General features: G+C 35.4%; 1 protein-coding gene across 1 annotated transcript; it reads right to left on the reverse strand.

The window, feature by feature from the left end:
• Window positions 1–569: 569 nt before the first annotated feature.
• LOC137823376 (ras-related protein RABD2a) lies at window positions 570–4678 on the reverse strand. Its single transcript, XM_068628483.1, has 8 exons — window positions 4439–4678; window positions 3519–3591; window positions 2559–2606; window positions 2428–2475; window positions 2161–2232; window positions 1906–2061; window positions 1654–1757; window positions 570–868 (listed from the first exon to the last, which is right to left on the reverse strand). Exons 1-8 carry the CDS (start codon window positions 4450–4452, stop codon window positions 775–777), a joined length of 609 nt encoding a protein of 202 aa, XP_068484584.1. The 5' UTR covers window positions 4453–4678; the 3' UTR covers window positions 570–774.
• Between the last annotated feature and the right edge of the window lie 7317 nt (window positions 4679–11995).

Below are 11995 nucleotides of genomic sequence, written 5' to 3' on the forward strand. Positions count from 1 at the left end.
CAACCAACAGCTTGGCTTGTTCTTCAAGGGTGAACATATATAAATGTGGTCGGTTCATCATTCATGATCTTGTGAATAAATATATAATTAATATTACTTTAAATTGTTGGAATTAATGTTTGTACGTTAATGAGTTTAAATAATAACTTATTCATAATCTTAACTACGAAGTTATCATATTTAAATAATAACTCATTGTTAGAGTCATAAAGAAAATCACGTATATATGTTAAAATAATTATTATAAAATAAATAAACATTAGCTTTTAAATGAATGAGCCTAAAAGAAAACTCATTGCAGCATTTATTCTTATTTAATTAAGATTTATAGAATCCTGATAAAAAGAACTTATGAAAAGAAGGATATAAACCTCTTCTGTAAATTCAATTCAAGTTCTATACATCATTTTCAAACAAAAAAAATAGTGTATACTAGTATTTTAATATTTATTTCGGTAGCCATGTGGAGTAGGAGTATAATATAGCCGAAACAGAGGATATAACGGGTCTATGACAACAAATTGTTCATGCAGTTCTATGACAGCACACACAGAATAAACAAAAAGTAGTAGTCCCAAATGGTTTAGTAATATATATTTAACAGTAGGAAAATATATACTTTGCACAAGCCACATCATTAAGTATATTCAAAGAATGGTCATCTAGGTCAGTTTCAAACCAACAAACAAATTCTGACATCGGTCCACTATTTAGTGAAATTAAAAAAATATTACATGAAGTGACCAAAATAAAATGGATCTGAATTACTTGTGGTTAGGAAGAGCAGCATCCACCTTTCTGTGCAACTGGTTGTCCCCTGATCTGGACTGTTGGAGGCCTTGCATTATTTGCAGGTTGGCTTGCCATTCTATGTTCACACAATAAAGAAATTTACCATCAGATTAGCTTGGAAGGACTAACAGCCTGACAAGAAAAATTCTATGAATATGATCTATATATCACTGTTTTTATACTTAAATCATCATTAGGAAATTAGAGGAAAGGTAAAGCATAAAATTAATATATATAGTTTTATACCCATTACTTGTTCATATACATTTTTCATAAGCTATTTATTTAAAGGAAAAAAACAAAAACATCACATGGCAATGTGATGGATGGCTCCACCATTTAATTACAGGTTGACGAACATTGACATTACATAGCTGAATAGGAAAAGTCAAGTTCTCTCATGACTCTACTACAGGTTGACAAGTTTATGAGTGTCCCTTCCCTTGGGTAGTAGCATTTGAATACATGGAAGGGAGCTTCTTAGTCCTTGGGGTTAATCTTAGTTCAAACTATCAATGGAGATTTGGATTTCAAAATTATTTCATCAGGGTCAAGTGGCCATGGCTTTTTGCCTGACCTAGTCAACCTCCTTACAATATGGGACCAAGTTATTCAGTCAAGGTAAGTGCAGGTATGGCTTAAATTGGAATGCTTAGAATTCCAGCATAGACATAAAAATAGTCGAGTACCATATGTTTGCTTGTATTCTAATGTAAAGAATATGAGCTACAGTATAATTATTCATTAGAGTAGATAGGCAACAACTATTTCTTGGGCCTGCTTCTAAGGCCATCAAGTCGCACTAAAATTTTGGAATTTTCTTGAATATCCATTAAGTTAGAAACAGTCAGGAATGTATACCTATTCTTGATTGAAGCAGCCATTGCCATGAAAGCTTGTTCAACGTTTGTAGCATCTTTTGCACTTGTTTCCATAAAAGGTATGCCTATTTCATCTGCAAATGCCTGTAAAAGATAAAAATATAAAAAGGTAGGGTAAGGGTAGCCCAAAAAGTAATATAAGAGTAATATCACTCGGCGACAGCACTAAGTGTGAACAAAATCTTGAAGCTTAATCCGAAAAAAATTAAAGGGATGTGCATCAAAGCCATACTTTAGCTGTATCATATGACACAGCTCTATTTTCTGTCAGATCGCACTTGTTGCCAACCAAAAGCTTGTTAACACTATCACTTGCATAGCGGTCAATTTCACTGAGCCACTGCTTCACATTATTGAAACTCTCTTCATCTGTCACATCATAAACAATCTGCCAGAGGAACCAGTCAGTAAAGTATGCAAGGAAAGGATGCACCTACAAAGGGGAAATCAATATCTAAATGCACATGCCAAGAAAATCATCACCCACAATGATCCCATGGGCTCCACGGTAGTAGCTACTGGTGATTGTCCTAAATCGTTCTTGCCCAGCTGTGTCCCACTAGATACAAAACAGATCAAAATCAAGGGAGAAAAATCTGTCAATACAACTATGAAATTTGGTAATCCACATGGTGCAGAAACATGATGACTTAAAGCAAAAATATTTGTCCAACAAAACAATGAAAAATGATAGGTCAAGCTCGCTGACAACTTAATATCAATAGATAAAGGACAAAGTCAATCAGATACATACGATCTGGAGTTTGATGGTCTTTCCATCCTGCTCAACTGTACGTATTTTCTACAAAATTTGACATGAAATGAGTTTAGACAATGCTTCAAACAGTTCTAGCTAAAAATTTGTAGTCTTTGTATTGTACTCACAAAATCAACTCCAATGGTGCTTATGTAGCTCTCTATGTATGAATCATCCTGTAACATAATATAGAAATTTTTATACAGTTAATCCAAATTACTCAATTAAGCTACAATGTACCATCTTGAAGAACCAAGGGCTACCATCATGCAGCGTGAAGCTACGTAAGTTAGAAAGTGAGATGAGTATAACAATCACAATCTCTAAAAAGTAGACTAAATGACAGAAATATTTCATGACATTGGCTGTATGCTTCGGCATTTGCCAGTTTAGTGAAATTCACATAACCACTTAATGAACCAAAACAGGTTAATAATTCTGTTTTCCACGTTTATTTTTTTATTAGACATTCTACAAAAGTCAATTTCACTTGTTCAAATCACACCAAAACCAACAACAGGTGGTCGCATTACTTTCAGCATAATCCAACAGGAAATAATAGGTTATGAAAAGGGGATTCAGTGCATCTGCAGTGTCGAATTACTTTGTAATCTTCCTTCTTTTTTCTGCATTTTCAGTCTCAATAATAGAGGGCAACTCTGCTTATAAGGAGTTCGATCTCCATATTTTTCTACTCAGTTATCAAATTCCCATCAAAGTACCCAACAAAAAGGTATTATTTATTTATAATTTCTTAAAAGCATGTATGATACGGTAAATGATGAACCATAAATATTTGTGACCATTCTATATATGGGGAAAACGTATGTTCTTACACACATAGCAAGTAAAGGCTAGTCCACTAATTCAATATTTCACTTTTTCTTTTAGGTATTATAGAGCTCCAACAGAACTAGAACCTCAAACAAGGAATCAGCTATCATTTATAAAGATGTTGTAGTTTGTTACCAATTACCATATTTAATTACAGCAAACGCAATGGACGGTATTATTCTTTAGACAAGAGATGTAACCGAAAGAGTAGTAGTAACAATAATTAAGTAGTATAAAAAAGGTTGACAGCTTACTGCAAATCTCAGAAGAAGACATGATTTACCAACACCAGAGTCTCCAATAAGAAGGAGCTTGAACAGATAATCACTGCAAACAATAACCACATCATATTAACTTTTGTCTCCTATAATAGACTATGCATCAGAGACGGAAGCAACCATTTCTCTTTCACACACAAACATTTAGATAACAGTTAAATTGAAAACCAATCATACTGTCTCGATTCATTAAGATCTATAAACCAATATAACACAAGGCGTCGTTTTCTTTTTCCCTTATTGTTGTTTTATCTAATAAATGGAATAGCCCAACACCATATAAGCACCAATCCAAATCCCATACTTCCGATGTGAGAAGTGAACTCCCATATCAATCTAACAACTAACAACCTTGTAGATAACCTCTCCCTTTTCCTCTAAGCTCACATGTTTAACATAATTTGATGATTCTCCCAATTAGCTGCTACTCAAATCATGCAAAACACAAATAAAACTACCAAACAGTATGCGCAGTTCAATTGTCAATTCAGTTTGTGATGACAGGTATTGATCAGGGCAAAGGAAAAATGGAATCATACGAACTCAAACGACTCTTAGAAATCAACAGGGAACAAGACCACGGTAACTCCGCACTTCAAAATCAATCATAAAGACAAACACAGCGATCACAAAAAACGAATTGGAACCCATGATTGAAAAACAATCCCCCAAAAATAAAAGGATAAAATATACCAAGCGGATCAAAATTTATAAAAACACATCAATCTAGGGTTTCACGGCAACAGTATTTGATGCTGACAGAACCAAACAAATATTCTCCAATTTAACTCCCACCCCACATACTCTTTTGGTATGGAACATATAAAAAGCGAAAAAGGAACAAACTTCACTCAAATCATACACGATTCGAAGGAAAAGGGAACAGATGAACGTACTACTCGGGATTCATTTCGAGGGAAGAAAATGAGGACCGGAGATTCACCGGAGATCGGGGAGATGCCGCCGGAGATAGGTCCTGGGTGGAAGCTTCACCTGGAGTTTCAGAAGAATCGGAAGCACGAAGGAATCGAAATCTAAATGCAACCTCGCTGGCGTCGCTTATTTGTGCTTCTTTTCTTTTGAATGAAAATCGCGTGGAAACGTGACAAATACGGTGACGTATTTGTATTTGGTCATGGTTCGTGTCGCCTAGAAGAGTCAATTAATTAAATTGTCAATTAAAGTAAAATACTTCAATTATTTGAAATTAATTCATAATGAGTGAAATGTAAGAAAAGATTAATAGAAAATTAATTACGAGTGAGTGAGAACGAGGAAAGATGCATAAAAAAAAAGAAATGAATTTTATATTCCATTAATTAACATTTAGATATTGAATTTTAGTGTCTACATAATTAATTATACAAGTCACCGAAGATTATCATATTAATTGTTAAGTAACATTTAAAAAAAAAATACTAACTACCATAATTTACTGCATTTCTCATCTTCAACCCATAAAAAGTAACATCAATGAAGAGCATATTTGATTTGATTAATCTTTTGACAATACTATTTTTTAAAAAGGTCATATTCTTTTAATTTATTTAGACAAGCTTTTTCATAAAAATAGTGAAAACAACCTTTTCAAATTAAAATGAAAGAGTATGTATATTTGTATTTTTTTAAAATAAATTATAAATTATAAATTTATATTATAATATTATAATTTATTGTAAACTTATTTGTATTTATATTTTTTAAATATTAAGATGCATTTATATTTTTATAAATTTTATTATAAATTTATGAATATCTATGTTTCATAATTTTGTGATAAATTTATATGTAAATTACGTTGTAATTTATATTAAAGAAAAACATCTTGAAGGCAAATTAATGTTTTCCTTTCTTCATAAATTTACAATACAAATATATATATATATATATATATAATTAAATTAAATAATATAAACAGGTGACAAATGACAGGTGATAAGCAGGTAAGATGTAACAGATAACAGATAGTAGATAACATGTAGTAAGTAACAAATAATAGAATGAAAATAGTAGATAGTAGGTAGCAGTTAACATATAACAGGTAGTATGTAACATAATGTGTAGTAGGTAACATAACATGTAACAAGTAAAAAATAGCATGTAACGGGTGGCCGATGGCAGGTAACATAGTAGGTAACATAACATGTAACAAGTAACATAACATTTAACAGGTAACAACTAGTAGGTAGCAGGTAACAAGTAGCAGGTAACAAGTAGCAGGTAGCAGGTAGCAGGAAGAAGGTAGCAGGTTGTAGGTAACACGTAGCAGTTAGAAGGTAGCAGCAAGTGTGTCGCATTGTCAGAAGTAATAATTTGTTCCTAAAGACGGATATCGATCTCACAAGGAGCAGTTGAATTATCAAGTACAATGTTCGCTAAATATAAAACAAAACAACAAAAAGTGTGTTGAAAGTGTTATGTTGGCGATGATTAATGAGAAAACACACAAACAATTGGTTGCTTCAAGTTGTAAAAATAGGGATTAGGTTTCATCTTTCTCACTCTCATGTATTTTGATTAACATGTTAACATTATGTTCTTTGATTGAAATTGATGTCCGTATTAAATTCATTTATATCAATTCCTCGCATATAAAATTATTAAATATGTTTCCTAAATATCGTTACATATTTATAAAAACAACTTAGAATCAAGCTCAGACGTTAATAACAATTAACATTTCAAATTTATTCATAACACTCAAATATGTTAAGTATTATTGTTTAGGTAAGAACCATAAAAATATTTTCCAATCAAATTTAAGATTCTATATCAAGCATTAGAAAAAAAAATACAATACCAATAATCAATCAAGAACAAAATATTATATCATATTTAAATATCACCTCCATACATAAGAGATTGAACAAATTACTCCCAAATCCACTAGGCAGAATTAGTCACACATCTTTTAGCACCTTTTATTCTCCCATTTGGGTTACAAGTCACTCATTGGTATTTTCCTTTCAATATTGCACACTAGGGTTGAGCCTCAAGCCCCCTATTTAACCTAATTTGCTAGGGTTAGGTGACTTCTTGTGTCGCGCTAATGGGCTTGTTGATTAAAACATAAAATGGCCCAAAGGTTCTGGCGCTTTCCTGCTTAAGTGAGATATAGCTCGCTTGAGTAAGATGCTCTAATGCTAATTTGGGCTTTCTGTGCTTTTATGCGTTTGTGCGTTTTGGGACCTTCTAGCTTTCTCCTTTTAACTTATATTATTCATCTTTAGCCCAATCTTCTCCATTCTTCCCTAAATATATGAAATTAACATCAAATTTGGAAATAAAATATTCTTATTCAAATAAAGATCATAAAATATGTAAAAAGGTAAAAATTTCAAAAATTAAGGATTATTTTATATATATTTTAGCAATTAATACTCATAAAAGCCTTTATTTTAATATGAAATATTACTGAAATTAGATACTTATCAGTAACAAATAGGAAGGTAACAGGTAACATGTAACAGATAGCAGGTAACAAGTAATAGGTAACAGGTAGTACGTTGCAGGTTGCAGGTGGCAGGTAGATGGTAGGAATTAGTATCAGGTTTTGGGTAAGGTAGCATGCATCAGATATCGAGTATCGAGGATCAAATATGGGTATTGGGTATTGGGTTTGGGGTATCAGGTTTAGGGCATCAGGTAACGAGTTTAAGGTTTATGGTATTAGGTTTATGGTTTATGGTATCAGGTTTAAGGTATTAGGTTTGTGGTTTAGGATTTGGGGGTATATGATATAATGTGTAGGGTATCGAGTATTAGGTATCAGGTATAAGGTACATGGTATATGGTTTAGGATATCGGGTTTACGGTAACGGTAATGGAAACGATAACGATAATATCAGGTATCATATATCAGGTAAGAGGTATTAGGTATAACGTATCAGGTTTAATTTATGAGCAATGATGATGGATAACACAGAAAAGCCTTGTGGCGGAAGGGAACGATTTACATTACTTTTGCATCAAATGGGACTCGAACATATAAAAACTATGTAGTAGTACATATGACCGTGGAACCAAAACAAATATGAAAGTTTAACCTGACAAATCACTTTCCCGTCTATGAATCTTAACGCCCAAATAATCAATTGGACCTCGAATTTCCAGATGAGGCTTTCCAACCTTTACTCAAACAGCAGAAGTTAAAGAACAACACATAAATAAAATTAGTTACCAGAGCTTCGTTAGTATTGACCTAAATGGGTTATGACACATCTGTAATGGTAACGACAATAATAACAGTAACTTAATGATAACAGAAATGATAACGGTAACGATAAGAGTAACGATAATGGTAACAGTAAAGTAACGATAAAAGTAACTGTAACAGTAATAGTAACGATAATGGTAACAATAATGATAACAATAACAGTAACAGTAATTGTAACTGTAACAATAAAGGTAACGATAATGGTAATGATAACGATAACGATTGTATCAGGTATTAGATATCAAGTAAGAGGTATTAGGTATCAAGTATCAGTTTTAATATTATTTCGTATGCCTAACTTTTTAACTTTTAGTCTTATGAGCAAGAATGATGGATAATAGAGAAAAAAACTAATGGTGGAAGGGAAAGATTTACATTACTTTTACATCAAATGAAACTCGAAAATATAAAAACTCTCTAGTAGTACATATGACTACGAAACCAAAACAAATATGAAAGTTGACCCTGACAAATCACTTTTTTGTCTATGATTCTCAACGCTTAAATGGTAACGGTAATGACAACAGTAACGATAACGGTAATGGTAATGGTAATGACAATGATAACGGTAACGGTAATAACAATAGTAATGATAATGACAATGACAACGGTAACGATAATGGAACGACAATGGTAACGGTAATGCCAACGATAACAGTAACAGTAACGGCAACGACAATGGTAACAAAACGACAACAACAACGGTAACAACGGTAATGACAACAACAACACGGTAATAGTAATGGTAACAACAACGGTAACAGTAATGGTAACAGTAACGGAACAACAACGGTAACGATAACGCCAAGGTAACAGTAACGACAACGACCACGAGAACGGTAACGGTAACGGAACAACAACAATAACGGTAACAACAACAATAACAGTAACGATAACAACTACGATAACGGTAACTGCAACAGTAAAGGTAACAGTAACGACAACGGTAACGGTAATGACAACAGTAACAATAACGGTAACGAAACCAATAACGGTAACGGTAATGGAAACGGTAACCAAAACGGTAACGACAACGGTAACGGTAATAGTAATAGAAATGACAACGGTAACGATAACGATAATGACAACGGTAAAGGTAATGACAACAACAACAGGAACGGTAACAGTAATGAAACAACAACAGTAACGCTAACACCAATGGTAACGGTAAAAGTAACGGTAACGCAAACTACAACGGTAACGGTAACGACAACGATAATGTTAACGGTAACGGTAACAACAACGGTAACCGTAACGGGAACGGTAACAGGAACGGTAACAAGAACAGTAACGGTAACAGGAATAGTAACGGTAACGGTAACGGTAACGACAACGGTAAAGGGAACGACAACGCTAACAGTAACAGTAACGACAACTGTAACGGTAATGACAATAGTAACGGTAACGACAACGACAACGGTAACGGTAACGACAACAACAACGGTAACGGTAACGACAACGATAACGGTAACGACAACGGTAACGGTAACGGTAACGGAAACGGCAACGGCATCGATAACGACAACGGCAACGGTAACGGTAACGATAACGGTAACGGTAATGGGAACGGGAACGATACGGTAACGGTAACGGTAACGGAAACGGTAACGGTAACGGAACGACAACGGTAACGGTATCGGTAACTACAACGGTAACGGTAACAGTAACGGCAACGGTAACGGTAACAGAAACGGGAACGGTAATGGTAATGGTAACAGTAACGGTAATGGTTACGACAACGGTAAAGGGAACGACAACGATAACAGTAACAGTAATGACAACGATAATGGTAACGACAACGACAACGGTAACGGTAACGGTAACGAGAATGGTAACGGTAACGGGAACGGTAACGACAACGGTAACAGGAATAGTAACGGTAACGGTAACGGTAATGGTAACAGCAACGGTAACGACAATGTTAACGGTAACGGTAACAACAACGGTAACGGTAACAGTGACGGCAACGGTAACGGTAACGGTAACGGAAACGGGAATGGTAACGGTAATGGTAACGGTAACGGTAACGGTAACGACAACGGTAACAGGAATAGTAACGGTAACAGTTACGACAACGGTAAAGGGAACGACAACGATAACAGTAACAGTAACGACAATGGTAATGGTAAAGGCAACGGTAACGGTAACGAGAATGGTAACGGTAACGGGAACAGTAACGACAACGGTAACAGGAATAGTAACGGTAACGGCAACGGTAACGATAACGACAACGGTAACGGTAACATTAACGGTAACGACAACGGTAACATTAACGGTAACGGTAACGGTAACGGCAACGGTAACGGGAACGGTAACGGGAACGGTAACGGGAACGGTAACGGGAACGGTAGCGGTAACGGTAACGGGAACGGTAGCGGTAACGGTAACGGTAACGATAACGATAACGGGAATGGTAACGGTAACGGGAACGGTAACGACAATGGTTACAGTAATAGTAACGGTAACAAAAACGATAAGGGAACGACAACGGTAACAGTAACAATAACGACAACGGTAATGGTAACGACAACGATAACTGTAACGGCAACGACAACGGTAACAGTAACGGCAACGACAACGGTAACGGTAACGGTAATTTTAACGGCAACGTAACGGTAACAATAACGACAACGATAACGGTAACGACAACAATAACGGTAACGGCAACGACAACGGTAACGGTAACGGCAACGGCAACGGTAACGGTAACGACAACGGTAACGGTAATGGTAATGGCAACGGTAACGGTAACGGTAACGGTAACGGTAACGAAAACGATAACGGTAACGGTAACGGTAATGGAACAGTAACGGTAACAACAACGGTAACGGTAACGACAACGGTAACGGGAACGGTAACGGTAACAACAACGGTAACAGGAATAGTAACGGTAACGGTAACGGTAACGACAACGGTAAAGGGAACGGAAACGCTAACAGTAACAGTAACGACAACTGTAACGGTAATGACAACGGTAACGGTAACGACAACTGTAATGGTAACGGCAACGGCAACGGTAACGGTAACCGTAACGGCAACGGCAACGGTAACGGTAATGGCAACGGTAACAGTAACGACAACGGTAACGGTAACGATAACGGTAACGGTAACGGTAACGGTAAGGACAACGGTAACGGTAACGATAACGGCAACGGCAACGATAACGGCAACAGTAACGACAACGGCAACGGTAACGGTAACGAGAACGGGAACGGGAACGGAAACGAGAACGGGAATGGGAATGGGAACAAGAACGAGAACGGGAACGGGTAATGGTAACGGTAACGATAATGATAACGATAGTATCAAGTATCAGATATCAGGTAAGAGGTATTAGGTATCGGGTATAAGGTTTAATTTCGCATGCCAAACCTTTTAACTTTTAGTTTGATGAACAAGAATGATGAATAACCAAGAAAAGCCTAGATTACTTTTGCATAAATATGGAACTAAAATAAATATGAAAGTTGAACCTGACAAATTACATTTTCGTCTATGATTTTCAACACCTAAATAATCAAGTGGACCTCACACTGCCACATGAAACTTTCCAACCTTTACTAAAAAAGTAGAAGGTAAAGCACAAGACATAAATTAGTAAACTTAGACAACGATGAAATACTTACGAGAGCTTCGTTAGTATTGACTTAGTTGGGTTATGAGACATTTGTAACGGCAACGGTAACAGTAATAATAACAATAACAGTAACAGTAACAGTACGTTAGTATCGAACTAGTTGTGTTATGAGACATCCATAACGGTAACTATAACGGTAAGGGTAACGATAACGGTAATTGTAACGATACCGGTATTAGTAACAGTAACAATAACAGTAATGATAACGGTAACGGTAATGGTAACTGTATCGGTACGATAACGGTAAAGAGAATGATACCTGTAATGGTAATGCAAACGGTAACGGTAACAGTAACGGTAACGATAATGATAATGATAATGATAACGGTAACGATAATGATAATGATAATGATAATGATAACGGTAACGATAATGCTAACTCTAACGGTATTGATAACTATAACAATTACAATAACGATATCGATAACAATAATGGTAACGGTAACGGTAACGTTAACGCTAAAGGTAACGACAACGCTAACCGTAATGGTAACGATAACGATAACGGTAACAGTTATGGTAATGACAACGGTAACGGTAACAGTAGCAATAGAGGTAACGCTAACGGTAATGGTAAGAGGTATTAGGTATCGAGTATAA

The sequence above is a fragment of the Phaseolus vulgaris genome, chromosome 8 (genome assembly GCF_051622355.1).
Source record: "Phaseolus vulgaris cultivar YP4 chromosome 8, ASM5162235v1, whole genome shotgun sequence".
Lineage (NCBI taxonomy): Eukaryota > Viridiplantae > Streptophyta > Magnoliopsida > Fabales > Fabaceae > Phaseolus > Phaseolus vulgaris.